Below are 27,008 nucleotides of genomic sequence, written 5' to 3'. Positions count from 1 at the left end.
GTGGGTGGGGTGGGGGGATATATGGGGACCTCATATTTTTTTAATGTAACATTTAAAAGAAAATAAGAAAAAAAAAAACTAAAAACCTAAAAAAAAAAAAAATGGAACACCTCAGCATCCTAGTTAATTGATGTGAATAATTTCTGACAGAAGTTGGCTATCATATAACTGTCTACTTTACCTCTGTTTTATATATCATGCATATTTTGATAGAAATTTGCAATAAATCAAAGAGACATTTTAAAAAAAAAACTGTAGACCTGCAGAGTTTGAGGTTGCAGGGACAGGAAGCAAAAATTTTCCTAGTGGGTCGCTAGGGGTAAATAGTGAGTGGTGCCACTCCTTTCCCCTCCCCCCACCCCTTGATTCCTGGACCCATGGATCCTGGTTATGGGAGAAACAGCACCATAGAGTGGATGCTGATTTAGAGCACACACAGCCTCCTGGAGAACACTGCCCAAAGCCTGCAAGGTATTGCCACCTAGTTGGTGCCATAATTGAGTCATCAAAAGGTCATTCCACTGTTCTATCAATCCAGCTGTTTCAGGGTGATGGGGAACATGATAAGACCAGTGAATTCCATGGGAATGTGCCCATTTCCACACATCATTTGCTGTGAAATGGGTTCCTTGATCAGAAGCAATGTGGTATGGAATGCCATGGCAGTAGATAAGACATTTGGTAAGTCCACGAATGGTAGTTTTGGAAGCAGCATTGCATGCAGGAAATGCAAACCCATATCTGGAGTATGTGTCTATACCAGTTAAAACAAATCACTGCCACTTCCATGGTGGAAGTGGTCCAATGTAGTCACCTGCTACCAGGTAGTAGGCCAGTCACCTCGGGAAATGGTGCCATATCAGGGGCTGAGTGTAGGTCTCTGCTGCTGGCACTTCAGCAGTGGCTGTAGCCAAGTCAGTCTTGGTGAGGGGAAGTCCATGTTGCTGAGCCCATGCATAATCTCCATCCCTACCTCCATAGCCACTTCATTCATGAGCCCATTGGGCAATGACAGGAGTGGGTGGGGAAAGAGGTTGAGCATTAGCCACAGAGTAGGTCATCTTATCCACTTGATTATTAAAATCTTTCTTTGTTGAAGTCACCCACTGGTGAGTATTCACAATGGACACAAATATTTTCATGTTTTTTGCCCACTCAAAAAGGTCTATCCACACACATCTTCCCCAGGCCACTTCATCACCAATTTTCCAACCATGTTCCTTCCAAGTCCCTGCCCATCCAGCCAAACCACTGGCAACAGCCCATGAATCAGTGTACAAACACACTCTGGCCATTTCTTCTTCCAAGCAAAATGAACAACCAGGTGCACTGCTTGAAGTTCTGCCCACTGGGAGGATTTGTCCTCACCACTATCCTTCAGGGATGTCCCAGAAAGGGGCTGCAGTGTTACAGCTGCAGACTTTCAGGTGGTACCTGCATATCGTACAGAACCATCTGTAAGATAGGCCCAAGTTTTCTCATCCTGAATCAACTTGATGTAGGCTATGGGTGGGGGGGTGTTCATCTCTTCATAGATAACCTGACTGAGCTGTGCATTTGGAACAGTGAGAACTGCAGCCCTGCCCTTGGTAACCATGACAACAACTCCAGTCCCAGAGAAACAGTTTAGCAATTCAGACTCTATAAACTTTAAATATTCAGGGAAAATGCAAACCAAATGTGCTAAATCTTATCTAGAATGTATGAAGTCCATGCTAAAAGCTTACCTAGGATGTGGAAGATATATGCTAATTCAAATCTATTGAGCACTGAAACAAAGAACCATTTGGCCCTTCCTCTGTAATCCAATGTCCACAGAGAAAATGTGGCATTGGTGTGGGAAAAGTGGGTATGGTGGCTGCTGAGTGCAGGGAATGGGAGAAAGAGATGAGATGTGGAGGCGTTTTCGGGACTTGGAGTTGTCCTGGGTGGTGCTTCACGGACAATTACGGGACATTGTAGATCCCCCCAGGGCCCACTGGATGGAACATGGGAGAGTATGGGCTATGATGTGGACCATTGACCATGAGGTGCAGCGATGCCCACAGATGTACTTACCAAATGCAATGGATGTGTCATGATGATGGGAGAGAGTGTTGCTGTGGGGGGAGTGGGGGGTGGGGGCGGTGGGGTTGAATGGGACTTCATATTTTTTTAATGTAATATTTTTTAAAAAATGAATAAAAATAAAAATAAAAAGAGCTCAAAAATCTTGTTCAGGGCTCGGATTTTGGAATGAGAAGCTCTGAGCCCAGCCAGTTGTAAATAAGTCCTTTTTTCTTCCCAAAATTATTCCTGAGTCCTGGCCTTTCTATACACAAAATAATTGAACCTCTCTTGACTTCTACAACAAACTGATTGTAAGAGACTCCCCAAGAGGCCAAACCTGTGGACTGGGAAAGAGAAGGTAACATGGCAGGAGTGGTGACCATGGACATTTGGGCTACTTCCTCAGGTAACTTACTTTTTTTTTTTTTTTAATTAAAATTATTTATTTTTACGAATTACATTCAAAAAATACGAGGTCCCAATCAACCCCACCGCCCCCACCCCCCACTCCCCCCACAGCAACACTCTCTCCCATCATCGTGAGACATCCATTGCACCCAGTAAGTACATCTCTGAACATCAGTGCACCCCGTAGTCAATGGTCCACATCATAGCCCACACTCTCTCACATTCCATCCAGTGGGCCCTGGGGGGGTCTACAATGTCCTGTAATTGTCCATGAAGCACCACCCAGGACAACTCCACGTCCCGAAAATGCCTCCACATCTCATCTCTTCCTCCCATTCCCCAAACCCAGCAGCCACCATGGCTACCCTTCCCACACCCATTCCACATTTTCTCTGTGGACATTGGATTGGTTGTGTCCATTGCACATCTATGTCAAGTGGGGGCTTAGATTCCACATGGATACTGGATGCACTCCTCCTGCTTTCAGTTGTAGACACTCTAGGCTCCATGGTGTGGTGGTTGACCTTCTTCAACTCCATGTTAGCTGAGTGGGGTCAGTCCAATAAATCAAAGTGTAGGAGCTGAAGTCTGTTGAGGCTCTGGGCCCGGGTGTCTTATTATCAGTCCAGAGATTCAAATCCCCTAAATATATCTTAAGCCCCAGCACAAACTACAATTCCAATAAAGTAGCATGCAAGTCTTGTGGGAAGAGATCCCCTCCGAGTTCAATTCCATCATGTAGAAACACCAGCTCCAAAGAAGGGCCATCTTCCATGGCAGTGAACCCCATCTGCCATGACCATAGAACCCGTGGGTCTCTTTATCCCTCAGAAGAACCAATACCTGGGGTTGTATCTACTTTATCTGTCTCTTAGACTCTGCTCAGTTGTGCATATGGGCATTCCTTCTGACAACCTCCAGACTCTTTTTTAGAGACTCATAGCCTTATAATCTCATTTCTCCTTTCCATTTCCCCCTTATATTAGGTCAAACAGCATTTTGAAGTCATGTTATTATATGTAGACAGGGATATTCTGCTGATCCGTATTGAACCTTTAATTCAAGGTCATTTTCTAGTTGCATCTTCAGCTGGTATGTGGTAGTGATCCCTTGGTGCCAGGGAGGCTCATCCCCGGGTGTCATGTCCCACGTTGGGGGGAATGCACTGCATCTACATGCTGAGTTTGGCTGTGAGAGTGGCCACATTTGAGTAACATGAAGGCTGTCAGGAGGAAACTCCCAGGCACAGTGCTACTCTAGGCCTTGTTCTTATTGCAGATGTATAGGCTCAAAAGCATAGCCATTAGTATCAGGAACCCACTGTTGGGCCCTCCTTCCTTCCTGGTTCTTGCCGTTGCCCCTGGCGGACTGCCGCTGCTCCCCAGGGTCCATGACCGTGACCCCCCGGCCAGGCGCCCAGTACCCGCCCCAGCTGTTGTTTTTAATTGTTTCCACTATGAGTATATCTAGACATTACTATAGGGTAACTTACTTTTGTCTTCAGGACCTGCTCAAGCCCTGTCTCATATATACCACTTCCACATCATTATGGAGTGCTGTTGTGTACACCCAACTTTATGGTTTGGTGGGTCAGACAATACCCAGCTCAAGATAGGCAACTTAGTTCTCACGGTAACTTGATGGATCATGGTTAAGTGTTTAGTCTCTCCTAAGGCCCAGTAGCATGCCATAAGCTGTTTCTCAAAAGGAAAGTAGTTATCTGCCGAGGGTGACATGGATTTGCTCTAATATCCTAAGGGTCTTTGTTGTGATTCACCTATAGGGGCCTGCCAAAGGCTCCAGACAACATCTCTATTTGCCACTGAAACTCCCAGCACCATTGGATCTGCTGGATCATGGCCCAAGTGGTTGTGCAACTTGCACAGCAGCCTGGACCTGATGCAGAGCCTCCCCTTGTTCTGGTCCCCAATCCAAAAAGGAGCTTTTCTGGTCACAAAGTAAATGGGTTGGAGTAGCAAACCCAAATGAGGAATGTGTTATTTCCAAAATCTGTAGAGACCAACTAAGCATTGAACTTTTTTGGTGGTTATAGGTGGGGCCAGTAACAACAGCTCATCCTTCACTTTAGAAGGGATATCCTGAGAAGCCCCATACCACTGGACACCTAGAAATTTCAATGAGGTGGAAAGACCCTGTATTTTAGTTGGATTTATCTCCCATTCTCTCTCATGCAAATGCCTTACCAATAAGTCTAGAGTCATTGCTACTTCTTGCTAACTAGGTCCTATCAACATGATATTATCAATATAATGGACCAGTGTGATGTCTTGTGGGAGGGAGAGACAACCAAGATCCCTGAGGACAATATTATGACATAGGGCTGAAGAGTTTATATACCCCTGAGGCAGGACAGTGAAGATATACTGCTGGCCTTGCCAGCTGAAAGCAAACTATTTCTGGTGGTCTTACTAATGGCAATTGAGAAAAAAGCACTTGCCAGATGAAAAACTGTATACCAGGTACCAAGTGATGTGCTGATTTGCTCAAGCAATGATACCACCTGGAACAGCAGCTGCAATTGGAGTCACTACCTGGTTAAGATTATGACAATCTACTGTCATCCTCCAAGATCCATCTGTTTTCTGCACAGGCCAAAAAGGAGAGTTGAATGGGGATATGTTAGGAATCACCACCCCAGCATCCTTCAAATCCTTGATGGTGGTACTAATCTCCACAATCCCTCCAAGAATCTGGTATTGATTTTGATTTCCTATTTTGCTTGGTAGGGGCAGTTCTAGTGGCTTCCTCTTGGCATTTCCAACCATGATAGCCCCTACTCCACAAGTCAGGGATCCAGTATGGGTATTCTGCCAGTTACTGAGTATGTCTGTTCCAATTATGCATTCTGGAACTGAGGAAATAACCACAGAATGGATCCAAGGACACACTGGTCTCACTGTGAGATGGACCTGAGTTAAAACTCCATGAATCACCTGACCTCCATATGCCCCTACTCTGACTGATGGACCACAGTGATGTTTTGGGTCTCCTGGAATTAAAGTCACTTCTAAGCCAGTATATAATAATCCCTAAAATGTCTGATCATTTCCTTTTCCCCAATGTACAGTTACTCTGGTAAAAGGCCATAGGTCTCCTTGGGGAAAAATGGGAGGAAGATTACCAGTATAAATTATTTGGCAGTTAAATAGTATCCGTCCCCAAGGAGATCTGACCTTCCCATCATTCAAGGGGCTCCAGGTCTGTCAACTGTCTCAAATCTGGGAATTGATTAAGGGACCATGATTTTCTGCATCTGTACTTTGAGTTAGGGTTTTGCTCATTAGACCTAGAACTCTTCTGTTTACACTGATCCAGGAGAAATTTAGTAGACTACCCATCTATTTCACTGCTAGGTTCCCCATGATGTATCAGCCAATGCCATAACTATATGCAACTCAACTATTTTGAGGACGGCTTTGAATCTGCCTTTCATTGTGATACTCCCACTTTGTCTTTGGTGATTAGTTGCCTACACTTGACTTTTACTGGACCAAGATCCAATCATCCCCATAATGTTTAAGGATTCTAATTCCATTACAGCCCTCCCTACAGTAATATTGTAGTGGCAGAGAGAAGTTGGGTGTACTCAGTATCGAAGGCCAGAACGTGAGATTTCTGAGAAGGAAGATGATTTATTTTGACCGGTCTTGGCGAACTCTTGTCCGGATAAAAACCAAGCCCTGAATAGAATTTTTGGGTCCCTTTTATATGGAGGAAATAAGAATGGGGAGTCAAACGGTGCTTGTATGCAAAAGGACTTTTTGTTAGTTTCTTCAAGTGTTTTATCTGAGTATTAGATAGGTTATTTCCTCCAGGTAAGCTTGATTTAACACATATTCCCCACATTCCAGGTAAGTTTGAATTAACACATATCCCCTACATTCCAGGTAAACTTTTAGTACAAACCCCCCACCCCCACATTCCAGGTAAGCTTGACACATTTGGCTTGCATCCTCCCTGAATATCCAAAGCCTATAGAGTTTATACTTCGCAGTTGACTTTCTAGGTATATTTGATTATAAAATAAGTGTGAATTTATCCACAAGCTGTATTAATATCTGGACTACAGAGGAGAGCAACCACAGAGCTCTCTAGGGAAGATGGAATTACTCTTACAAATTTATTTCTCACAGTTCTTATTAAAAGTGTGTCCTCTGGACGTTCCTGAGGTGGATGAGCAGCTCTCAAATGGTAAATCCATTCTAGTATTCCAATCTCTGTCAGTCTTCGAATTCCCTCTTCTACTGTGTACCATGGCAATCAGGCATCTCTACTCAGACATGCTAGGCCATCTTTTTGTCCCTGTTTCAGTCAGCCACCCAAACCTGTTAAAACCCTTTCTATCCCCTTGAGTTGCAGCATTCAATCCAGAATTTCTGCTTAGTCGGCCCATATCAACAAATTCAGCCTGATCCAATTTTATATTCCTTCCACCATTATCCCATAACCTTAGTATCCGTTCCCACACATATTCCTCTGATTTCTGTCTATATAAATTGGAAAACTCACACGGTTCTTTCAGAGTATAGCATACTTCCTCATGGGTCACACTTTGTATTTCACCTTTGGGAGCTTGCTTTGATTTTAGTCTATAATAGGTCTGGAAGACAAGAGGGGTGGTGGGGGTGGGTGGGAGAAGGATTAGAAATGTCTTGCAAGCTACTGACCTGACTTCAGGGCATTTCTTAATATTTTCTTCTGGTGAGATAGGATTAATCTCTTCAGGAAGGAGTTGGAAGGGAGACTGGAGGCTGGGCGGTGCATGCTGGAGTTTGGCTGGTACCTGCCTCAAAGAGGGGAGGAGGTCCAGACTGCCTGGGGCAGGCTGGTGACTGGGCAGTATATGCTGGCATTTGGCTGTAACCTGCCTCAAAGCTGGAAGGAGGTGGATTCCCTGGGGCAGGTTGGAGGCTGGGTGATACAAAGCTGACAAGGTATGGCCTCTGCAGGGCAGGCCTCATAGATATATCTGGTAAAGTTAGCAGAATTTAGGGTTCCTATTTCCACATCAATATTACCATTATCCCATGTTTCTCCATCCCAGTCCCCTGGGTTCCACTCTTTTCCAATCACTTCCTTCACTTTAACTTCAGAAACCCTGCAGGGTTGAGATTTTAGTTTCCTTTGTAACTCTGCTACTCATACAATGAGAGTCTGAGTTTGGTTCTCAGATATTTCAAACCCGTGGCTACAGGAGATGAGATTTTCTTTCCGAGAACACATAGAAACTCTGATATCATTTATGCAGTGTTTAAGTTTCAAATTTGAAGACTTTAGTTCATCTCTTTCTTTTGTAACAGTATCCAGAGTATCTAGGAGGAGCCATCCAGCATCATTATACCATTTGACTCCACAAACACTCTCATCCAGATCCTTGCTTCTTATAAGCATGGAAGTAGGGGAATCCAGTGATGATATTTTGTGTGTATCTCTGTCATCAACTGACTCCATGAACTGTTAGCAGCCTCTTCATTATTGGAAAGGGCGTCATTAGTACCCTTGAGTCCAATTAGAGTAGAGAGCCAATTGCAAAACTCCCAGAACCACCTCAGACATCCCATGTTTAAGACTCTGTTCCTCAAGAACCAATCTCTGTACCAAGCTGTGTTAGTCGGGGTTCTCTTGGGAAACAGAATCAAAAAGAGATATCTGTCAATGTAAGAGATTTTATCAGAGTCTCTCACAGGTCCATGGGGATGCAAAAGTCCAGGTTCCGCAGGCAGGCTGCAACCAGGGGCTCCAAAGAAACTCCACTGAAGGTCCTTGATGAGTTTTGGGAGACATTGGCTGTCCAAAGACAAGCTGGAAAATTCTCCCTCAATGCTGGGCACAATTACCTGGCCGAGTTGACACATTAGCCTAACCATCACACAGTGAAAACTAGTTTCATAAGTATCTCACTGTTTTTCCTGTTATCATTTTATAGACACTTGCTAAAAGAATATACTTCCCCTAAAAGTTTCGACATAATTCCAGGCACAAAGGGCCTGACTAAATGTTACATGAGTCTTCTTATAATACTGACATAAATTTACTCAATTGTGGGAACCTTGTATTTTGAGCATGCAATATGAGAAATAAATCCCACTGGTTGCTTTCATTGTTGTTGGTCCACTCTGAAAAATACTGCCTCTTTTTTGTTCCACTCATTTTGCCTAAAACACAGGAAGCTTGGTTTTGCATCTGTGGTCAATGGCTTACCTTCTTCCTAAGAACTATTTGTGTAAGTTGCTGCTGCTGCTGTTGCTTTAACAAAAAAAAGTCAACATAAAGACATGAGGACTCTGGCAATGGTTGCCTGGGAAAAGGAAGAGAGAGATAAAATCATCATGCTGTGTAGCCTTGCTATATTAAAAGATAAAAAGAAAAAAATTATTTCCTTTACTCACTTCAATGCAAATTTTTATTTTAAAAAAAGATATTTGTAGAAAGTGGATGTGGCTCAACTGACAGAGTGTCGGCCTAATATATAGGAGGTACAGGGTTGGGTACCCAGGGCTTCCTGGCGTGTGTGGTGAGCTGACCCGTGCACAGTGCTGCCGCACACAAGGAGTGCTATGCCATGCAGGGGTGTCCCCCACATAGGGAGGCGCTCCACAAGGAGAGCCACCCTGCATGAAAAAAGTGCAGCCTTCCCAGGATTGGCACCACGCACACAGAGAGCTGACACAGCAAGATGACACAACAAAAAGAGACAGATTCCTGGTGCTGCCTGACAAGAATGCAAGCAGACAACAGAAGAACACACAGCTAATGGACACAGAGAGCAGACAACGGGGGGTGGGGTGGAGGGGGAGGAGAGGGGAGAGAAATAAATAAAAATAAATTTTTATTGAAAAATAGACATTTGCTTCAAAATTACGCATTTACTTGAAAACCCCCTGGAGTTCCTTATCAAGAAACTCTCTATATAGATTTTTAAAATAAACCTTACCTGTTCCTTTTTTTGGTTATAGGAACATAACCAGGAGAGGACCGACCTCAATAAACTTATAGATAAAGGTTCATATTTGAATCTCATCACTTTTTTGGACCCTCCTTTATTCTGGTGTGATCACCACGTGCCTAAAACACAAAGTGCTTCACACTGCCCTGACTGTCTAAAATCAATCCAGGTTTGATTGGGCTTTCTTTCCCAAAACTTTAGAACTTTTGCAATCCAAAGCTTAACTGTTCTGAAATCTGGTCACTAAGCCCTTGCCATGTGATACATAAACCTTAGATATGTAAAACTAAAATGAACTAAGGATGGATTAGCAGCTTCAACACATTAGTCACTGCATCTATTAGAGAAAACAGGTCACTCTGTAGTCTTTCATAGTGAGGACCCTTTTCAAAACAACTGTAGGTAAAATTGCACCATGCCCCTTCACAGAACATACATAGAATTATAGAGTTACCTACATGAGAAGCAGTCCGTACCTGCAATTAAAAGCATATGCCTCAGGAGCAGGTAAAGCTCAGTGGTTTGAGTGCCTGCTTCCCATATATGAGGTCACAAGTTCAATCCCTGGTACCTTCTTAAAAAAAAAAAGCATATACCTTTGAGACAAAAAAAATTACAGCATCTTTTGGCTTAGTAAATTATTCTTTTAAAATACAGTGATCTCTATCAGGTTTATTGAATTAGGGCAATAGTCTTCAGTCAACAATATCTCAAGGTGAATTAGTTTATCAAATATGTTCCTCTTAATTTATATCTGGGATTAGTTGCCTTTGAAGCAATGGGGGAAATCTATTGGAATGGTGATAGCTCTTACATGCATCTTCTCTTTTGTGACAGAAATAGTCTAAAGTTCTAATTATGCCAAAAATGCATGATCTAATCATCAGACGAATTCAAATTAAGGACATTTACAAAACAAGTGGCCTATAATCTTCATAAAAATGTAGGTATCACAACAGACAAAGGTTAGAGGTTAAAGAGATAGGACAACTAAATGCAACATATGACCATAGATTGGATCCTGGAGGTGGGAGAGGGAGATTGTCATAAAGGGTATTTTTGGGACAACTGGCAGAATTTGAATATGGACCATGGTATATAATACCATTTATATAATGGTATTATATAAATATTAAATTTCCTGACTTTGATAATTACATAAGAGATCATCATTATTAGGAAATACCAACTGAAGTATTTAAGGATAAAGGACTTTTATGAAACTAAGCAATTATTCAGAAAAAAATGTGTGTGTGAAAATGAGGAAGAGAAATAAAGGTGGCAAAATATTTTTAAAATTGATGTATCTGGGTGTAGGGTATATGGGAGTTCTTTGTACTCTTCTCTTTTTTTTAATTTTTCCATTAGAGAAGTTGTGGGTATACACGCCAATCATGCATAAAATTCAGGATCCCAAACAGCACCTCACCACTAACACCTGGCAATAGTATGGAGTATATGTTACAAATGATTACGGTACTTTTTTGTACTGTACTATTTTTAATAGGCATTACCTTTGTTACAATTGATGAAAAATTATTAAAATAGCACCATTAACTATTGTCCATAGTTTACACTAGGTGTATATTTTTCCATATACCACCCTATTATTAACATCTTGTATTAGTATCATGTATTTGTTATAATTCATGAAAGAACATTCTTATACTATTAACAATGGTCCATCATCTGTGATGGGGCTCACTGTGTTATACAGTCATATGTTTTATTTTTAATTTTTATTCCAGTAACATATATGACCTAAAGTTTCACCTTCTATCCATATTCACCTATTTAATTCAGTGGTGTTCATTACACTCACAATAATGTACAACCATCACCACCATCCATTTCCAAACCTTTACAATCAACCTATAAAGAAATTCTGTACAAATTAAGTATGAACTCCTTCTTTAACACCAATCTATTTCCTGGTAATCTATATTCTAGATTCTAACTCTATAAATTTGCTTATTATAGTTAGTTCATATCAATGATATCATACAATATTTGTCCTTTTGTGTCTGGCTTATTTCACTCAGCATAATGTCATGAAGATTCATCCATGTTGTCCTGTGCTTCAGGACTTCATTCCTTTTTACGACTGAATAATATTCCACTGCAGGTATATACCACATTTTGTTTAACCAGTCACCAGCTGATGGGTATTAGGGTTGCCTCCATCTTTTGGCAATTGTGAATGCTGATATGAACATTGGAATGCAAATATCTGTTCAAGTACCTGCTTCCAGTTCTTCTGGGGATATACATAGAAATGAGATCACCAGTTCAAATGGTAATTTTATATTTAGTTTCCTAAGGAACTGCTAAACATTCTTCCATAGTAGCTACATAATTATATGTCTTACTATGAGTGTTCCTATTTTGACACATCCTATCCAACACTTGTAGTTTTTCTGTTTTGTTTTGTTTTGTTTTTATTAATAGCCATTCTAGTGGGTGGGAAATGATATCTCAAGGTGGTTTTGATTTGCATTTCCCTAATATCTAGTGATATTGAGCACCTTTTCATGTTCATTTTAGCCATCTGTATAGCCTCTTTATCTATTCAAGTCTTTTGCAGATTTTTTAATTGAGTTGTTTGTCTTTTTATTGTTGAGTTGTAGTGTTTTATAAATTCAAGATATTAAACCCTTATCAGATATGTGGTTTCCAAATATTTTCTCCCATTGACTAGGTTGCCTTTTTATTTTTGTGAAAATGACTTATAATGCTCAAAAGTTTTTAATTGTGAGGAGAACCCATTTATATATCTTTTTCTTTTATTGCTTGTGCTTTGGGTGTAAAGTCCAAGAAACCATTGTCCAATACAAGATCCAAAGATATTTCCTTACATCTTATTCTAGGACTTTTATAGTCCTGGTTCTTATATTTAGGTCATTTATCCATTTTGAATTAATTTTTGTATATGGTGTGTGATAGGAGTTCTCTTTCATTCTTTTGCACATGGATATCTATCCAATTTTCCCAGCACCATTTGTTGAAGAGTCTCTTCTTTCCCACTTGACTGGATTTGGCAGTCTTGTCAAAAATCATTTGTCCAAAACTCAGCATGTAAATTCGTTGCCTTCCCCCCAGCATGGGACATGACTCCCGCGGATGAGCCTCCCTGACGCCAAGGGATCACTACCAATTACCAGCTGATGACGTAACTAGAAAATGACCTTGAATAAAAGGTTCACCTCGGACCAGCAGAATATCTATCTGCTGGCACTTTTCATTGGCACCATTTGGCAAATTAATATACCAGGTGTTAAAAATATGGCAATATATGAAAAATTCAACTAATGTAACATATACCCTATAATTTAACAGTAATAATGCTGGTGGCAATGTAAAATGGTGTAGTCACTATTGAAGATAGTTTGGTAGTTACTCAGAAAGTTCAGTGTAGATTTACCATATGACCTTGCAATTCCACTACTAGATATATACCCAAACGAATTGAAAGCAGGGACTTGAATAGATATTTGCATCCCGATGTTCATAGTAGCATTATTTGCAATTGCCAAAAGATGGAAGCAACCCAAGAGTACATCAACCAATGAATGGATAAATAAAATGTGGTATATACACACATGAACATTAGTCAGCTATAAAAAGGAATGAAGTCTTGATGCACAAGACAACATGGATGAAACTTGATGACATTATGATGAGTGAAATAAGCCAGATACAAAAGGACAAATAGTGTACGATCTCACTGATATGAACTAATTATAATAAACAAACTTATAGAGTCTGAATCTAAAGTATAGGTTACCAAAGGATAGATCTGGAGTAGAGAATGGGGCGCTGATGCTTAAATTTGTACAGACCTTGATGGTCAAGTTTGGAAATGGATGGTGGTGATGGTAGTACATTATTGTGAGTGTAATTAACAGCACTGAACTATATAGGTGAGTATAGTTATAAATATGAATATAAGGGAAACATTAGGTCATCGATGTTACTAGAATAAAATTTAGAAGACAAAACATATGACTGTATAGCACTATAGTTAATAGGACAAGTATAAGAATGTTCTTTCATGAATTATAACAAACGTATGATACTAATAGAAGGTGTTAATAATAGGGCAATATATGGGGATAAATTACTCTTAATGTAAACTATGAATTATAGTTAATAGTACTATTTTAAAATTCTTTTTTTTTTTTCTCTCCCCTTCCCCCCCACCCCGGTTGTCTCTTCTCTGTGTCTATTTGCTGCATCTTCTTTGTCCGCTTCTGTTGTCGTCAGCGGCATGGGAATCTGTGTTTCTTTTGGTTGCATCATCTTGATGTGTCAGCTCTCTGTGTGGGCGGCACCATTCTTGGGCAGGCTACCTTTCTTTCACGCTGGGTGGTTCTCCTTACGGGGCGCACTCCTTGTGCATGGGGCTTCCCTACGCGGGGGACACCTCTGCCCGGCAGGGCACTCCTTGCGCGCATCAGCACTGCACATGGGCCAGCTCCACACGGGTCAAGGAGGCCCGGGGTTTGAACCGCGGACCTCCCATGTGGTAGACGGACGCCCTAACCACTGAGCCAAGTCCGCTTCCCTTAATATTCTTTTAATTGTATCAAAGGTACCACAGTAATGCAAAGTACCCACATTAGGGGGTATATATGAATGTTGTATTTTTACATGACTTTTCTATAAACCCACAACTTCTCTAATTAATAAAATAATAATTTTTATAAAATATGCTAAATGAAAGAAACCAGATACAAGTACTATATATTGTATGATTCCATTTATATAAAATGTAAATATAAATAAGTCTATACATAAAGAAAAAGATGAATGGTCACATAGGGTTTGGGAAGGGTAGGGTAGCAGCATTGAGAAGTGATTGCTAAGGGATACAGAGTTTTTCTTTTTGGAGTAATGAAATGTTCTAAACTTACTGTGGTGATAAACGCATTCTAAAAGCCATTAATTGTATATTTGGAAGAATTGTTGGGTATGTGAATATTTCTCAATAAAACTTGCTTTTATAAAGCAAATTTTAAAAAAAATAGTGTTAAATAAAACAAAATGACCACCTCATTGGGTATTGCCAAGAGCCCTGTCCCTTTGCTGCTCCCTCTGTTTGAAACAGCTCTTCCCTTAGACAGCCACATGGCTCCCTCTCAACCTTCCTTCAGGATGTCTATAAAATTCCTCCTTTCAGTTACCTGGCCACCCTATCTAAATGTGCAACCACAGAACCACTTTCTACCCTCCTTCCCAGTTTTATTTTTATCCCTGGCATGAATCACATTCAAACATTCAATGTATATTCTTTATGTTCTTGTTTAGCATTTGTCTTCCATACCAAAAAGTAAGCTCCTTGAAAGAGATGTTTGTCTATTTTGTTCATTCCTTTCTCTCCAGGACTTAGAACAATGTCTGCACATAGTAGGAACTCAATAAATATTTGTTACATCAATGAATTTTTAAACCATCTTTGTGGGGCAGTTATTTTCATAATTCTCTTACTATTTTTTTTTAAACTCAGGATTCTCAGCAAACACCATACTTCCTTGCTACCAATGACCCCCACCCTTGTGCTTCCACCAGCCCAGCCCTCACACAGCCACTGGTTCCTCCTTGCTGACCTCTGTATCACTGACTTTAGGAGAGTTCTCACACAATCCCAGGGACCGTGAAGAGGCCATATGCATTCTGCCTCTTCTGCTCCGAATGTTACATAACCTCCCAAACGGGACTACCGCATTGTGTAACTCACAACATCCACTAGGGTGCCCATTGTTACACCTCTCCCTTGCCACCTTACGGCTCAAAGAAATTAAGCACTGCTTACTACTGGACTCTTAAAAATAGAAAAAGAAGCCCATTTATTGGATGCATGAACAAAAAGGAACAGACACCTTCAGGTAATATTCATCACAGGATTTGCCATTTTCCCTCTTAGAATGGGATGGCTTACTGTACTGGGTTGAACTGCACTGCCATCTCCTGGAGAGTCATAGAAGTAGAGTGTCATTCTAGTGAAATGGATGGACAGTCACCACAGTAACCCCAGTACTCAGATCTCTCATAACTCTCCCCAAATAATTCCTGAACATTAAAGCAAAACTGACTTCCCTTTCATCCTTCTACCCTGGGAGGGAGAAGTGCTTATCTCTCATTGGCTTATTTCCTCCCAAGACCCAAGCAGAATAAAGGGACATGACAGTTTTACTAAACAAGATAAGTATAATTGAAAACACATTCTTCTGGCTAAGTTGTACTTCCCGGCTCAAACACACAGACAATTTTATCCAAAATGTAATTTTGAGCCCAACCATATTATCTGAAGCTGGTATTTGCCTCTTTTTTCAGAGAAAGGAAAAATGTCTGCAGAGAAAATTCCCCAATATTCAAGCTGAAACTTGCTTTACCCTTTATTCACAGAAGATGTGGCAGTTTGATATTATTTATGAATTCTGAAGAGAGATACCAATTATGTTTGCAAACTGGTCAGTTTCTCTGGGGTGATACCCTTTGACTGTATTAAATTCAAAGGTTACGTTTACTTGATTAAATTAAGATTAGGGCTTTGATTTGGTCACGTCAGTAGGGTGTTGAATCCAGACCCCTTGGTGGGCAGACACTCACACAGGAGAAGAGCAAAGAGGAACAGAAGACAGCTCAAGAGACACGGCAGAAGTGCCAGGAAGAGAAATAAGCCTGGTCGTCTACAGTCGACCTTGTGAAGAGAACAGAGCAGCTGGGCCCAGAAAGAAAGGGGCCCCGGGGTGAGTGATGAGCCTTATGCTAGCCTATAGCTGAGATCAGAAGTTGGGACCACAGAGCCTTAAGAGGAAGAAGGAAGCCTGAACACTTTCAGACATAGCCCGCCATCTTGCTTCAACACATGGTAACAGAGTTTAGTAAGGAAGTAACCTTGAGTTGGACTCTTCAGAGCTGTGACTATAAGCTTCTACCTCACATAAATACCCTTTATAAAAGCCAACAGATTTCTGGTACTTTGCATCAGCACCCCTTTGACTGACTAATACAGAAGGGAAAACTCAAATAGTCAATAAATATTTGAAAAGAAAAAAAAGATATGAAAAGATGTATAACCTCAGTGGTAAAAATGGAGATGAATGATAGTATTTTTCATGACAGAAATGTGGGGAAATAGACCTTCTCACACACTGTTGGTGGGAATGTAAATTGGTATAGCCTTTTTGAAGGACAATTTGGCAGAATCAATCAAAATCTAAAATGAAGTATACCCATTGCTTCTTCTAAATGTCCATTTGTAGTAAGGATTGTGATTATTTCCCCAGCATCCAATCTACTTCTCCCCTACTTTGTACAAACAATGTGGTTCCCATGGGTAGGTTGACATTGGCCTGGCCAGCAAGCATAATCCCAATTCCTTTTGCTCCATTATTAATTCAGGCAAGGGAATTTAACAGAGGCCTAACCCAATCAGTGCATGCCATTTCCCTGACTACAGTGATTGAATCAGGGCTGAATAGTATCCAAATTTCGCTTGATTACAGTGGAGTGAAGTTTTGCTTGATGGTTGTGGAAAACTCACCTCTTTCTCTCTTAGTGAATGAGGAAGTATGGTGCTCCTCATTCTAAGTCAAAGCTTCCAAAGTTTATATGATCTAAATAAATTCTTTTAAAAAACAGATTACAGATCTAAATAATTATGACCATATGTTTATTTTAACAAATGCTCATAGCTCTATCATTTACTTAGTGACACTGAGTAAATTTCTTAAAATTTCCAAGTCTGTTGCTTTGCCTGTAAAATATGAATAACATCCCTAAGGTTATTAATACTATTGCCACATAGAAATCACTGTGCTAGACAGTAGGGAACAGAAATTGGTAAATAAGGTGTAGTCCCCAATCTTTAGAGATGCATGGTGGCTTGGAGTCATGTGTCTCAGAAAAACATGTTCTTAAACCTAATCCATTCCTGTGGGTGTGAACCCATTGTAAATAGGACCTTTTGGTGAAGTTACTTCAGTTAAGGTACAGCCTAACTGAATTAGGATGTGTCTTAATCATGTTACTGGAAGCTTTATAGAGAAGGGCACAAAGAGAAAGCCTGAGAGAGCACCTAGAAGCAGGAAGCTAATGGAACATGGAACCTGGAAGAAAAATGAAAAGACCCTGCTATGTACATTGCTAGTTAATAGAAAAACCAAGGAACCCCAAAGACTGCTGGTCAACCAAAAGATATCACCCCTGAGCGCCAGTAAGCCTTCTAGCCTCTGAAACCATAAACCAATAAATTGTTAAGCCAACTCATTTTGTGATACTTGTTTTAGCAGCTAGGAAACGAAATCAACTTTAAAATTTAGTTGGGGCAGGGACATTGGGTATTGTTCTTCCCTGTGTGCCTTTAGAATTTGGCACTGCCTCTTATGGAAGTTGTAGGAGCAATTTAACATCTTTTAATAAATTGCTTTTCTACCTAAAAAAAAATTACTAGGGGAGACAGGCATGTATGCATATAAACAAAAGGAGTAATCATCCAAAGAAGATTGGAGGGAAACGGACTTTGGCCCAGTGGTTAGGGCGTCCGTCTACCACATGGGAGGTCCGCGGTTCAAGCCCGGGGCCTCCTTGACCCATGTGGAGCTGGCCCATGCGCAGTGCTGATGCGCGCAAGGAGTGCCGTGCTACACAGGGGTGTCCCCTGCGTAGGGGAGCCCCACGCGCAAGGAGTGCACCCATAAGGAGAGCCGCCCAGCGCGAAGGAGGGAGCAGCCTGCCGAGGAATGGTGCCGCCCACACTTCCCGTGCCGCTGACGACAACAGAAGCGGACAAAGAAACAAGACGCAGCAAAAAGACACAGAAAACAGACAACCGGGGGAGGGGAGGGGAATTAAATAAATAAAAAAATAAATCTTTAAAAAAAAAAAAAAAGAAGATTGGAGATGAAACATTGTTATCATCGGGTCAAGGGGTGGTTTTAGAACCATTTTAATAGTAAGATTAATGGAGACACTTAACAGGTCTAGAGGCAATGGGGTTAGCTGAATGGAGGGAAACTGACAGAATAACCTGTTCTCCTTAGGAGACCCTATCCTGGCTTAGAGACAGGAAAATATACTCATTTCCCTGATTCTGTTTTATATTAATTTGTGTTAACCAATTGGTATACCTTTAAAATACATGTTCCAATATTTTACTGACACCTTCTTTGCTGTCAGAGGAGATAACCCTACTTGCCAAAGTAGAATATCAAGGGATTGAATAAAGCTATGCAATGGAGGGAAATAAATTTTCACTGCAAACAAAGGAAACTGACATTTTGGATTTTTTTAAGAAAATGTCTTAGTGTATAACACATTCAACATCAGATATCCACAAACATCTATAAACATAAAATTCTAAAATCATAGGCTACTTAAAAGTGATGACGCCAAATTTGTGGTTAGGTAATACTTGGAAGAGCATATTTACAGATCAACTGTATGCTAATTACATTTTCAAGTTATTTCATGTCTAAGCTATCAAGAGAAAAAATAAGGCAGTGAGAAACTGGTTTTTCATTCACATGGAGGATTGGACCCCTTTCCAATGTGGAAAACAACACAAAACAAAAGAGAAAAATCTATTTGATCCAGTTTTGACACTGGTGTTTCTCTAATTGTCTTCCAAGGATTATATATAAAGGAGGGCCTAGGAATCAAGTCAGTCACATTTTTGTCTCGTTTAGCTCACAGTTTAGTATATGTCCAACCTTATGTTGTGCAAATATAGCAAACTAAACTGAGGAAAACAATAGTGAGAGAGTCACTTAAGACAATACATCTTCTATGTTCCCATTTCACTGGGAGGTCAAATATTCTAACCAAGCAAGGAGAAATGGGTTTGAAGCCTGGATCTGTCACTTTTACCAAGTAGTCTTTATAAAACATGTTATTTTATACTGTTCGTGTCATCAGCTGGGAAAGAAAACTAACCTGCCACAACTCTTTCCAAAGTTTCCAAAAATTTTTTTTTTCAAGATTTATTTTATTTTATTTATTTCTCTCCCCTTCCCCCCCTCCCACTCACCCCGGTTGTCTGTTCTCTGTGTATATTGGCTGCGTGTTCTTCTTTGTCCGCTTCTGTGGTTGTCAGCAGCACGGTAATCTGTGTTTCTTTTTGTTGCGTCATCTTGCTGTGTCAGCTCTCCGTGTGTGCAGCACCATTCCTGGGCAGGCTGCACTTTCTTTCGCGTTGGACAGTTCTCCTTACTGGACGCACTCCTTGCGCGTGGGGCTCCCCTACACGGGGGACACCCTGTATGGCACAGCACTCCTTGCGTGCATCAGCGCTGCACATGGGCCAGCTCCACACGGGGCAAGGAGGCCTGGGGTTTGAACCACGGACCTCCCATGTGGTAGAAGGATGCCCTAACCACTGGGCCAAGTCCGCCGCCTCCGGAAGAATTAACAGTTTTAAAAACCTATTTGATAAATAGCATATAGTGATATGTACACTATTTATAGTCTCTTAATTTAATGAATCTGAATAAAAGCCATCTATTGTGCACAGTAAGATATATTTATTAATTTAAAAATAAACATACATACACACAATAAGCACATTTTCCCCCCTCAGTACATACACATATTTCCTATCACTGTGTGACTAAATCACACCCTTGTTAAAAGAAACTAAATAACTTTAGGCTGAAAGAAGGATTATTTTGGTTAAGTTATTCTAGCCTCAATTTTCAAAATCTTTGTTTTCTAGTAAGGTTGGCAAGGTTCTAACCAGATATGATCTTCAAGTCTCAACTTGTACTTACAGTAAATATTTAAAATAGTTCCTTAATTCTAAAGTTCACAAAGTGTCTTAATAAGCAAAATATACCAAAAGCAAGTATAGAAAATGATAGAAAGTTTACTGATCCTAGATCCTCAGACACTGAGCTAATACCTTCACATTGATCTTTACCTACAAAGAACAGTTAAATAAGCTGGAGTGCCACACTTTAAGCATTTTCTGTTTTCCATAATGTAGAGTCCATTGGCAATATATTTAAAGTAAAAATAAACTCATAAATATTTTAATGTAAAGCCTATTAATGCCTAAACACTGATTTTTTTTCCAGCGTGTTAGCCACACCAATCTAGTAAAAAAAAAAACAAAAAAAAAAACCTGGTCAGAGGTTAAAATGAAGACCAAATTTTAATTTAATTGCCTACAAACTTATACATGGAATCCCTATTTTGCCTCCACTTGAAGGTCATACTCCTTTAAGGCCCAAGTATCTAAGATCAGAACTTCAATATTAAGAAAGTATTCCAGAGTAATAAAGAAAAGTGCTAGTTAATTACTTGGACTAAGTTCTAGTCAAAGACTTTTGGGGAAAAAAACAAGACACTATTAATTGGCTAAGGGACACCTCCACAAACACACATACACATACATTCTTGTTCCTTAACAATCATTCTCAAAAATGATAGAGAGCATAGCATTCCAACAACCAAGATCTTGGCGCCAAATTGGTTTCACCCCCCGACCTAATAAGTTGTGAACCAGTGGATTAGCAAAGAGAATGGACTGGGACAGAGTATAAACTACAACATAAACTATAATCCATGCTGTGTAGCGGTGCTCCAAAATGTCTTCATCAAGTGCAATGAATGTTTCACACTAATGAAAGAAGTTGTCGATGTGGGAGGAGTGGGGGGTGTAGGGAGTGGGGAATATGGGAACCTCTTACATTTTTTAATGTAACATTTGGTGCAATCCATGTATCTTTAAAAAAAAAACTCATTAGGCCAAGGGGGGTGGGGAGGGAAAGATGTGTGGACTATAGGTAAGTGATTTTGCACCTAGGTAAAAAGCTTTTGGGAAGGTCTAAGGAGACAGGAATATCTCTGGGTTTGTCTAATATCACCCTCAAAATAGTAGATAGGAGAGGAATCCATAGTAATGGGCATTCCCCCCTGAAAGCCTCTTCAGTTAGGTAGTCCAAGAGTAATTAGCTCATAGAAGATCAATCAATCTTGATCAATAGGGAACCCTGCTTTCCATCTCCTCATTTTTTATCAATTTTTCTTTTTTCTAAATGAAATATAGTAGTCAACTCGAACATATACCTACAGAATTCTCATTCTCCAGACTCATTCCAATCATGGTCCTTCACAGAGGAACGTTTGTACTAGAATCCTAAAATACAGAGGACTATCCAATGCCAGAGTTGCACTAAACCATTAGAAATAAAAGGTTTCTTTGCTAGAATTACATTAGTGTAGTTCTTAGAAAAAGAGCAGCAGAGAGACCGAATTACCATAAAACACTGATCAAATATCAAAAATAATCATAGAAACCAGATATACACCTATCCATGGGGAGCAGTTATATATCCCCTTAATGTCAAGAAACAGATAAGATTTTTAAATGTGTTTTTATAATTAAGTTAGGATAAAGGACACATTTTTCTCTTACTGATTTCATTTCCCTCAACTGATCCCTCAAGTTTTTATCACCTACTCCCCACCCAACCCACTTCTAAAAAAATGAACACTTTTATACAGATGATACACAAATTCAGTGAATGAATAACATGACCTTTTAGAATGTTTCTCTCTCCCATCTCTTTTTTTTTACTCGGGAAGCAGGCACTTAACCACTGAGCTACACCGGCTCCCTGAGTTGTTTTTGTTTTTTTTTTTCTTGTTTACTAGTTTGTTTTTGTTGTTGTTAGGAGGTACCAGAGACCAAACCTGTGACCTTGCACATGGGAAGCAGGCGCTCAAGTACTTGAGCTACATCTGCTCCCCATCTCTTTATATTCACTTTTAATCTTGGTTAACTTTAAATATACAATCTACTAGAAGTAAATACACATTCATGTAACAAGAATCATATTATTCTTTCATTGGATATATCTTGAAACAGCATCAGAGAACTTTAAAGGTGACAGGTATCAGTTGGGGAGGACACTTGGTCAATCCTCCTTCAAAGCATTTGGTAGTCTTTGTCTTTCCTTCTCCTCTAAGGTCTTTCTCAGAAAGTGCAGACAGTTCAGAAGAAAACAGTGAAAACCACAAATGGCTCCTCTGAGGACATCAGCACTCTTGTTTCAAGAGGATGTCATCTTTCGTAAGTGCTAGAGCAGCATCTAAAAGTACAAGGACACATTTAAGACCAAGTATTTTACATAAAATCTTTCTAGAAATTGTCTTTTAACTCACTTATTTCTCACATTGTGTATATTGGATGCCATGAAGTCTAAGAAAACCTTAGCTTATATGTATCAAAAACAAAGACAATGTTTAGTATAATTACTAAATAAAACTATCAAGTATGGCACTTTATCTGCTCTTATTTAACAATGACTGATTTTGACAGAAGTGTATCCCAATTTTGTGGAGCCTGCAGTTTATACAGTTTGTAGCTCATAATAAAATACTCCAAGGAATATTTTACTTTTGGAAATTTTACAAACATGGAACCACACGAACACACAGCAAAGACCTTTCCCAAATCCTTAAAGGAGGCCTGTGAAAGCAAAGGATTAGTCTATTCTAAAACTGAGGCTTTGTTCACTTACAGTAAATTTGCCTTTGATATCATGGACACTCAAAATGCTCTGTGGAGGTTAACAGATTAATTGCCAGTATATAGGTAGGACATGTGGGATTTTATTATCATATTTCACATAATTAATAAGAAATCAAACTGAGTAACTTGCTTGAGGTCACACAGCAAATCATCATTCAAAAAGGTCTCATTTTTGTATTTGTTTTCTTCCATACTAAAAAGGTATATTTAAAAGTGAGGCAATCATTTAGAAAGCGCTGATCCCTCTTTATTGGGAAAAAGATAGCCAAGCAATTATTTAATCAAACTAGCTTTGCAAGCCCACAAAGTAAGTGACAGAAAAGGGAGATAAATATGTATCCTTCTGGAGCACTTGTCACTTTAATTCACATTACTGTGTCTAATTAAACACAGGACATTAGTTTAAGAGCAAGAGGTATAAATTCTATGAAAAAGAGTCTATCCCAGAGATAAAAGCCACATTTGGTTTAAATGGCACAACTCTTTCCCTCTTAGGAGATCTTATGGAACTCAATCACTAGAGAATGCTTCAGCTGAAGAATGTGGTCTTCAGCATGCTACAAAATATTTCCTGTGAAAGGGAAAAGTATGAGAAAAGATGAGAAATCAGACCTACCTAGGTCAAGACCAAAGTAATCCTTAGTGCTGGTGATCCATGTGAGGGAAGTCAGCTTCTGAAGCATGTGGCAGGGGAGATCCTGATACCTATAAATTAAAAATCTAGTGTGACAGGTAGGTTGGAAATAATCGCAAAAGTCCCAGCTCCCAGAAATCTCAATTCTGGTTGCTCAAATATCAGATGCTTAAAATTAACTATTATAGCTCCAGTTGCTTGCCTGGAGGGGGGGTGGGAAATAAGGAGACAGTATTCCTTGCTCTATTATAAAGATAATTCTGATCTGCTATGTCTGTGTAAACCCATTATAGTCCACCTTTCCCACTCATTACAAAAACAAAAAACAAAAAACCCTCTGGGAAAAATACAAAAACCAACTGTCTGACAATGGAGAAGAGAAGTAAAAACTTGGAGATGTGAAACCCCCCAGGCCCACATAAGAGTAAATTTCCCATTTTGTTTGTTTTTCATTCCTGTGGCTTTGCCCAAAGCGCAGGCACTAGTCATGGAGTGGTGAGGAAGTACGAGAAGTTAAAACTTGAAAGAAGTCCTGTCTTTCCAGCCAGAGGAACCAGGATGGGATTCCTCAAATTCTATGTATAAACCACTAAATGTCTCCATCTAAATCCTGGGTTATGTATGCATGGGACAGATCCAAATCAGCATAGCAAAAGTTTAGAGAACTGAATCAAAATGTGAACCAACCTTAGAGAATTGAACCACTAGTACAAATCTCAGACTAACACCTGATCACACAAGCAGGGACAGACTCAAAACTTCACTTGACATAGCAAAAGTTTAGAGAACAAACAGAGGTTTGCCCACCCATATAAGAGTCTCAAACAAACTGAACTACATGTGCACAGAACAGACCCAAACCAGGATAGTAAACTGAGATTTGAACCACCTTTCACAGAAGGTGAGGCAGAATTTACAGTGTGAACAAAACTTGGTTGATTGCCCAATAAAACAACAAGATCAACATTCTCCAATGGATTATAACAGGATACTGCTACAAAACATAACATTTATGATGTCCAGGATATAATCCCAAATTACTAGGCATAAAAGATCCAGGTAAGTGTGACTAATTCTCAAGGGATAAAACACTAATAAACAGATTGATATCTGCTTGATAGCTTGGACTCAAGAGGGCCCAGAGGTTGGAACCATCGAACAAAGACTTTAAAATAGCCATTATAGCTATGTCACATGACGCAAAGGAAAACACACTGGAAATGAATAAAGGGACAGGAATTCTTAAGATAGAAGTAGAAGTTATAAAAAAGAACCAAATGGAAATTTTAGAACTAAAATATGCAGTATATAAAAATTTTAAAAACTCATTGACTGGGTTTAATAGCAGAATGGAGATCATAAAGAATCAGTGAGTTTGGAGATAGATCCATAGAAATTAAGCAATCTGAAGAGAACAGAAAAAAAGATTGGAAAAAAGTGAAGAGAGAAACTTTTTTCGCACAGAAACCTGTGGGAAAATACAAGAAGGTCTAACATATATGTCATTGGACTCTCAGGAGGGAGAAAGAGATTGTAGCAGGAAAAAAAATGGAAGAACTAACAACCAAAAACTTCTGAAGTTAGATAAAAGACGTATATTTATAGATTCAAGAAGATCAGTGGGGAAGCAGCTGTGGCTGTCAGTTGGGCTCTTGTCTACCATATGGGAGGCTGTGGGTTCACATCCTAGGGCCTTCTTGTGAAGGCAAAGCTGGCCCGCATGCTGCAGACAACTGACGGCCTGTGTGCAGCAGAGAGCTGGCACAGCAAGATGACACAAAAAAGGGAGACAAGCAGATACAGAAAAAACGCGCAGCAAATGGACACAGAGAAGAGACAGCAAAGAAAGGAACAAGCTGCAGTGGGGGTGGGGGGGAGGAATAAGTAAATAAAATTTAATATCTTGAGAAGAAAAAGAAGCTCAGTAGATACCAAACCAAAGAAAATGATATCTAGACACATCATACTCAAACAAATTAAAGCAAAAGATATATATTAAATCTTGAAAGCAGATAGAGAAATGCAACACTTTATATATAGGGAAATGGCAATTCAAATGCTTGAGAATTCCCCACAGAAAACATGGAGATCAGATTGAAAAACACTGGGGGAAAAAAATCTGTTAACCCAAATTCCATATCCATAACCCAAATTCTTTAATTCCTTTCAGGAATTAAAAGCAAAATAAAGTCTCTCAAATTAAGGAAAACTAAAAATTTGTCCTTATCAGACCTGCTCTTCAAGAGATGCTAAAAAAAGTTCGTTGGGCTAAAGGAAAATGATACTAAAGGAAAACTTGGATCTTCAGAAAAGAAGGAAGAGCAACAAAAATGATAAACAGCTAAGTAAATATAAAAGACTAATTTTTATCTAATAAATTCTCTAAAATGTATGACTGAAGTAAAAAAGTATGGAAGTCTGATGGGGTTTTCAATGGTTATAGATGTAGTACATAGTATAACTCTAACAAAGATTCTTGGAGGGAAGAAAAGTATACTTGCAAGGTTTCTATATTTTATATGAAGAGGTACAACATTAACTCTAAGTTGACAGTGAAAGATTAGGCATGTATATTGTAATCTCTAGAGTAACTGTTGAAAAAAATATTAAAAAATAGCCCCAAATGCTCAGAGATGTATTCACCAAGTGCAACAAATGTCCCATGATGATGGAGGAGGTTGTTGTTATGGGAGGAGTGGGGTGAGGGGGGTGGGGGGGTATATGGGGACCTCATATTTTTTTAATGTAACATTAAAAAAATAGTAATAAATAATGAAAAATTTAAAAATATATTTAAAAAAATAGGCCCCAAAACTTATAGGTACATTTAAATGGTATAATTAAAATATCCAAATACAAAAAGAACCAGGAAAGAGAAAACAGAGGAACACATCAGAGGAACAAACAGAAAACATGTAATTAAAACACAGACCTAGATCCAATCATGTCAAATTACATTAAGTGTTAATGGTCTAAACACTCTGTTGCAGAGGGAATTCTAAAGATAATCCTCCAAGACTCCCATCCCTGGTTATTCAATTGAACACAAATCTACTTATTGCTCTAAAGAGATTTTGCAGGTAAAATTAAGAGTATTAATCAGCTGACTTTGACATAGAGAGATTATTCTGGATTATCTTGGTGGGCCCACTATAATCCCATCTGAGCCCTTAAATGCAGGAGAGTGAGTCAGAAAGATTAAATAGAAAATGAGTGTAGAGAAGAGATAAGGCGGAAGGGGAGGTCAGAGAGATTTGAAGCATGAGAAGATTTAATCACTGTTGCTAGCTTTGAAGATGGAGGACGTGGGCCATAAGCCAAGAAATGTGAGTGGCCTTTAGAAATTAGGAACAACAGCTGGCTGTCAGCCAGCAAGCAAATGGTAACCTCAGTCCTACAACCACATGGAACTA

General features: G+C 39.6%; 1 protein-coding gene across 1 annotated transcript in view; it reads right to left on the bottom strand.

Annotated features, from left to right (window-relative positions):
- Nucleotides 1–19,927: 19,927 nt before the first annotated feature.
- CDKL2 (cyclin dependent kinase like 2) overlaps nucleotides 19,928–27,008 on the bottom strand; it is a 66,471-nt gene continuing 59,390 nt past the window's right edge. The window contains exons 13-14 of the mRNA XM_004472567.3: nucleotides 23,578–23,666; nucleotides 19,928–22,518 (exon numbers count right to left, since the gene is read on the bottom strand). Of these exons, the coding sequence (XP_004472624.1) occupies nucleotides 23,601–23,666 (66 nt within the window). The 3' untranslated portion in view covers nucleotides 19,928–22,518; nucleotides 23,578–23,600. The remainder of the gene's footprint in view (nucleotides 22,519–23,577; nucleotides 23,667–27,008) is intronic.

This window comes from Dasypus novemcinctus, chromosome 1 (genome assembly GCF_030445035.2).
Source record: "Dasypus novemcinctus isolate mDasNov1 chromosome 1, mDasNov1.1.hap2, whole genome shotgun sequence".
Taxonomy (NCBI): Eukaryota; Metazoa; Chordata; class Mammalia; order Cingulata; family Dasypodidae; genus Dasypus; species Dasypus novemcinctus.
Note: the sequence above shows the minus strand (reverse complement) of the source record. Positions and strands in the feature narration are given on the sequence as shown.